The 5697-nt window shown below is 30.3% G+C and overlaps 2 protein-coding genes across 3 annotated transcripts; one reads left to right on the top strand and one right to left on the bottom strand.

The window, feature by feature from the left end:
• Positions 1 to 230: 230 nt before the first annotated feature.
• Positions 231 to 1821, top strand: LOC110996780 (mpv17-like protein 2). Its single transcript, XM_022264614.2, has 4 exons — positions 231 to 467; positions 540 to 772; positions 897 to 1135; positions 1203 to 1821. The coding sequence occupies exons 2-4, from the start codon at positions 544 to 546 to the stop codon at positions 1347 to 1349; spliced, it is 615 nt and encodes a 204-aa protein (XP_022120306.2). The 5' UTR covers positions 231 to 467; positions 540 to 543; the 3' UTR covers positions 1350 to 1821.
• A 56-nt stretch (positions 1822 to 1877) lies between these two features.
• On the bottom strand, positions 1878 to 5282 carry LOC110996758 (histone-lysine N-methyltransferase 2A). 2 transcript variants are annotated; one of them, XM_022264587.2, is made up of 8 exons: positions 5178 to 5282; positions 4836 to 4939; positions 4547 to 4647; positions 4211 to 4459; positions 3795 to 4093; positions 2912 to 3478; positions 2477 to 2836; positions 1878 to 2214 (listed from the first exon to the last, which is right to left on the bottom strand). In XM_022264587.2, exons 4-8 carry the CDS (start codon positions 4455 to 4457, stop codon positions 2068 to 2070), a joined length of 1620 nt encoding a protein of 539 aa, XP_022120279.2. In that variant the 5' UTR covers positions 4458 to 4459; positions 4547 to 4647; positions 4836 to 4939; positions 5178 to 5282; the 3' UTR covers positions 1878 to 2067. The 2 variants fall into 2 exon arrangements, with proteins under 2 accessions (XP_022120279.2, XP_022120285.2); XM_022264593.2 differs by having other exon boundaries at positions 4851 to 4939.
• Between the last annotated feature and the right edge of the window lie 415 nt (positions 5283 to 5697).

Genomic DNA, 5697 nt, shown 5'->3' with positions numbered 1-5697 from the left:
GGGAAAATTAACTCTGAAAAAGTTTGAAGAGCGATTGATGAACTAGTGTGGTAAACTGCAAGAGCTATTTTATACTAATTGAATTTAAGTTTAAATCATATTTGAGTACAACAAAAAAATACTTGGTCTTAGGGGTAAGATTCTGTAGAAGTTGGCATCACTGCCTACAGGTTTTGACTTTTGCCGCTTTTGGGCACGGGGCGTGCAATACCCTACAGGCCTACAGCTGACAAATGACAATTTCAATTAAGGAAAAGACGGATTTTCCTGCTTTTCAGATTGCTTACTGGCCTTCTCATAATTCTTATAATAATTTATATAACTACGAAACAGAATTTACGACACATACTTATTTCGATAAAAATAAGTGATAGCTCAATTATACAATAATATTGCAAAGAAATCAACATAAACAATATGTCATTTGTGATTAAATTGGTATAAACATTTAAGCAAATAATTACAAGGTATTAAAGTATCTTAGTTCATGTTTTCCTGTACATATGTACTTCATATGATAGATTAACTATTATTTACAGGAAAATGCTTTCCACAAAGCGCATTTGGTTTCATAAAGTAATTACTCCATTTAGATCTCAACATAGAGCAAAATCAACATTTAACAGGGGGGTTCACTTCTTTTTCAAGAAAAATTTGCTTCTTACCAATAGTATTACGTCAGGGGGTTTCATGGTTTTGGGGGATTTGATACAGCAAGAGATTGAGATTCATGCAAACCTTTTACCTAGCAGATATGATTGGTCACGCACAGGTAACATAAAAATTGTGGACTAGGTTTTTTGGTAATTTTTGTTTTAATATGTAAGATAAATAAATTTTAATCGATTTTAAGTTAATGAAATTATTTGTCATTGTAAGATAATATATATTTCCAGCGAGAATGTTTATAATTGGAACTCTTATGGGACCACTTCACCATTTCTATTATATTTATCTTGATAAATTACTACCTCATACTGACTTGAAAACAGTGGGTAAAAAAATATTAAATGACCAGCTACTGGCATCTCCTGCAACAATATTATGCTTCTTTTATGGATTAGGATTTTTAGAGGGAAAGTCAATGAAACAAAGCACAGATGAAATAAAGGACAAATTTGCTTTAGTTTATATTGTAAGTAGATCTGGTTTATTAATCTTTTTAATAAAGAATTACAATTTATCACCTTTTTTTTTTTCAGGGAGACTGCTTATTCTGGCCTCCAATACAATTCATAAATTTTTGCTATTTACCAACACAATACAGGGTATTTTATATCAACATTGCAACAATGATATATAATGTATTTTTATCATTTATGAAACATTATGATCAACCAAAGATCTGATGTTACTAAATTTTTATTAGTATAATTATTTATTTGTAAAATATTAAAGCACAAAGTGGATAGGTATGTAGTGTAATAATGTATGAAACAGCCTCTATAATAATGAAGAGAAATGTTTATAATTTTGGTTACCACCATTTGCATGATATCTTCAATCAATATTTACATGTGAATTCAAAGTAAATTTTTACAAAGCTGTGTCAAGGCTGCTGTCTGTATGATGGATACTAACTGTTTTACATATTTTTATAGTTTAAGCATGTATAATGTGTTTTCTTGTTTAACACTTTCAATATAGAATATTTAGATTTTTTTATATTAACTTATTTCTTAAAGAAATTCACAAAACTATGAAAGAATGAACATTGTTTATTTAAAATTTTATTATTGAGTCATCGAGTGTCTGTAGCTTTTGTAAGAAAAACCTTGGTTAAAGTCTATTCCTACAATTAAAAAAAAGATTAGAAGTGTATACTATTTTATTTATTTCATCCTTTATTTCATAATAATTACTAGCAATTAATACAGAAATAAAACAAAAAGTGAAAAAATCCTTTCATTATTCTGACAATATGATGCTATTTTGTTGTTGTTGGAGATAAAGGGCACAGACCTTGCGCACTACTAAACTTACCATGTAAAACACTGAAGTATAGAAGCTATGAGTTTGCCTTTTGTGCTTAATATTATATCACTCTTATATTAAGGTTCAAATTGTTTATCCCCAACACATCCTCCAATCATCCTTTCTAGTTTGTAACTTAACAATAATTCGATATAATGCCAGCGCTGGTCCAAGAGGAAGTCCTAGTCCTCTCACAATGTCTGCTCTCCGAGCCATACTTATTGCTTGTCCATCAAACTCCTAAATAGAATTTGTAATTTATCAGATACATTTTTAAAATATTTATTGATATTAAAATTTTAATTTTTTTTGTTTGTATTAAAAAACTCAAAAAGTAGTTAATCAGTTAAGGGGTTAATATTATTTCAACTGTAGAAATGTACACTATAGGCAAATTAGCAGGCAACTTTTGTGCTAATGTAAGTATTATAAACAGTGAGTTTGGGTATTTCAGTTTTGCTCAATTATTCTAGACTATTTAGTAAAACCAACTATACAATACCTGATCTCGTAATATCGGTGCAGCCTCTGACAAATGCTCCATAAAATAATCATACACATCATCAACATTCCAATTAGTTATGTCTGGTATACTGGGGTCTATAGGAACTTTATCTGCAATCTTAGCTGCAGCTCTATCTATTTCATGAGGCTTTAAAAATGGATCAATTGCTGATGAGTTTTTTGTACCAAATTCAATATTATTTTGAATAATTTGCGCAGTTTTATCAATTGATGGTCTGGATTCTAAGCAATTAGTACATTCCCATTGGTCCCAGGCTTTTAGTCTCTCTGGTATTCGTGGTGAATGGCATAGAGCATGGTATGCATCAGAACATATACTGCACACAGTTAATATACCCTGTAATGTTTAAAGCATATGTATTGTAATATTGTTATTATTGTATAATTTAATATGAATTACAATATAGCTTACAGCATCATTGGTTTCACAACAGACGGCACATGTTTTACAATGTGGACATTGCCAAGTGTTGTCTGGACGTGGTTTTAAAATCCCTGAGCCAGATTGAAGGCAACTTAAGTGGGCTTTATTATTACAATCTCTGCACTCCACTAAAAGATCACTGTTTCCCTGAGACTTTTCCACTAAGCAGACTGAACAAACACCTCCAGAAGTGTCGGTTTCAGTAAGATGTGTTTCATCTCTGTCTCTTTCATCTCCACTACCATCTATTGACGGCTGGCTTTCCGACAATGGTGTACCTTCTTTATCTACTTTACCAGCAATCATCATTCTTTTTTTTATAGTGCTTTTATTTAATGAACCCACAGGTCTTCCTCTTTTTCTTTTACTTGGAACATTGTTATCAGATGGATCAAACACTTTTTTTGCCATTTTTCTCCTTTCTCCTACTCTAACAACAGAGTTCTGGTTATGATTAGAATTTTGGCTGCTGGTAACTTGACCAGGTCTTTTTCTTGGACGTCCTCTAGTGCGCTGTGGAGATGATCTGCATGAAGAATTCGCAGAAGATGTCATCTGTAATATATTGTTAACATTGTGTAAAATTAAAAAGCATCATCTACGTATTCTTGAACTTTGTAAGTTCAAGAATACGTAGATGATAACGTGTGTGTATGAACGTAAAAATGTGTGGGCACTAATGCTATAAAATAGTGAGATGTCGTAAATTTGACAAGCATAAGTCTACAAATTTGTAACTCAATGAATGACTTTCGAATTTCAATTTTAAAAATTGCATGAATAATTTGCATTGGACATATGTATTTTTAAATAATTCAATACAGTAAATCATATAGGTAGGACTTAGTAAAATGACTGATAATACCATTACCTTGGTGTTAGAATCATTGTAATCAAATTTGAAACTATCAGAGCTGTCGCCATCATGATCAGCTGGCCCCAAAGCTAAAGCTCCATTTGATAGTTTTACGAGACTACCAGAAGACAACTCTTTGTTAATTATAGCTTCAAGTTGTTTCTTGGTGTATTTGGGATCCTGCAATGCTGCTACTTTTACAAGTTCATCAAATGCAATGCCATTTTCTAAGTAACTTTGGTCTTGATAAATTAAAGTAGCAATTGCAGATGTAATGATCCGTCGCTCACTTGTTGCGACTGTTAGACTCATTGCTAAGGGATGAAAAAACACTTAATTTTATTAATTATTATGGAATTAAGTGTTTTTCAACATTTATAGTAAACATTAATACAACATTTTTGATTGCAGTTAAGAGACTAGAAACTTACTATTATTTTGTGTAGACTTTTTTCTCCACTTAGCTGCGTTTCTATAACTTACATTATCCTTGTAATCTACTTTATAAATACTTTTTTCCTTTATACAACGTTTCAAATCAGCTTTCGTATCTTTTGGTGCTACTTTGTAACATTTGAGCATAAATTTACAAATTCTTCCTATATCTGGTCTGGATTTTCGGGCACGTAGATGATCAATTGCAGCTAAAATTTGATTTTTATACTTTATCTCTGACATTTCTAAAACAAAAATTAAATTAAGTGCACTGTTAATATATACTTTCTTATTGTAAATATATCTGGTTTAGATAATAGTTCTTCACTTACCTAATCAAAATCATGCCGAAAACTTTGAATATTTCTTCCCTTGCTCTTTTTAAATATAATAAATTTGGAATCAATCCAAATGAATCATTTAGAAACCTTAACTGAAAATTAAAATAATACATATATACCAGATATGGATAATGAACTATAAAATTAAATTTTTTAACAACACAATCTCAAACACATTTTGTGTAAAATTTTATATCACGCATTTGCCAACATGAACGTTCTAAGCACATTGCACACAATAGTGTATATTGAATAACTTTTTAACATCAATATTACTCACGTTATTTCTAATTACCTTCCACTGTTCGAAAGAAGCAAAGTTTTGTAATTAAGTTTATTGTTTCAATTAAATATTATACTTAATTACCACTGACACTGGGTAGACTAGAAAGAAAATATTTAAAATATATATTTATCTTAACCATCGGTTTAATCGCTAGCCTTTCCTAAGTTAGGTACTTCAAAATTTCCAAGCACCCAAAATTACATTACGAAATAAAAAACAATAATATATTTCAATTAGTTAGAAATAATTCCATTGTCATATTTTGTCGATGCCAATTTATTTATCACATATTTCACAGATACATTTACAGATATTTCATTCAGTTCAGTCATTTACCATTTGTTAACGAGTACTGACTAGATTTTTTATAAGATGATCAATCAGACTAAAGCGACTGCCGAGTGCCGACTAGACTGTGGTGAGTGGTGACTACTGAGTACTGACTGGTGTGGCAGGTGGCTGTATTTTTTAAGTCTTCAGTCTACACTCTACTCACAAGTCCAGTGATTCTCAAGTCTCAACCTTTTTTTTTGTCACGGCACATATTTAATGATTTTAAAGTTTGACGGCATACAACGATTTTAAAATTTGGCGGCACACAAAGAAAAAGCTAAAAATTATTTATTTACTACAACACACTACATTAATAGTTTAGAACTAAGTTTAATATACGAAATGAACTAATATATGCTTTTATAATATTTAAACACTTAATAAGGCATTACAAGCTAATAATATATATTTTTTATATAATTTAATAATATTAACATCATTATATATTTGCATAATTGAGCGGCACACTTTTGGAATTTGGCGGCACACAAAAGTTTTATTTATTTATATATACATTCTAAAA

Source organism: Pieris rapae, chromosome 10 (genome assembly GCF_905147795.1).
Source record: "Pieris rapae chromosome 10, ilPieRapa1.1, whole genome shotgun sequence".
Classification (NCBI taxonomy): domain Eukaryota; kingdom Metazoa; phylum Arthropoda; class Insecta; order Lepidoptera; family Pieridae; genus Pieris; species Pieris rapae.
The sequence above is the reverse complement of the archived record's forward strand: the minus strand, read 5'-3'. Positions and strand labels throughout refer to the sequence as shown.

Bases quoted from the DNA above. Each gene is read 5' to 3' on its own strand.
- LOC110996780 (XM_022264614.2), top strand. From the start codon at position 544: ATGCTTTCCACAAAGCGCATTTGGTTTCATAAAGTAATTACTCCATTT. The intron at 773-896 runs GTAACATAAAAA...ATATATTTCCAG, and splicing joins ATATGATTGGTCACGCACAG to CGAGAATGTTTATAATTGGA. The intron at 1,136-1,202 runs GTAAGTAGATCT...TTTTTTTTTCAG, and splicing joins AATTTGCTTTAGTTTATATT to GGAGACTGCTTATTCTGGCC.
- LOC110996758 (XM_022264587.2), bottom strand. From the start codon at position 4,457: ATGTCAGAGATAAAGTATAAAAATCAAATTTTAGCTGCAATTGATCAT. The intron at 4,094-4,210 runs GTAAGTTTCTAG...TTCATCCCTTAG, and splicing joins AAAGTCTACACAAAATAATA to CAATGAGTCTAACAGTCGCA. The intron at 2,215-2,476 runs GTATTGTATAGT...AATTCTATTTAG, and splicing joins CACCGATATTACGAGATCAG to GAGTTTGATGGACAAGCAAT.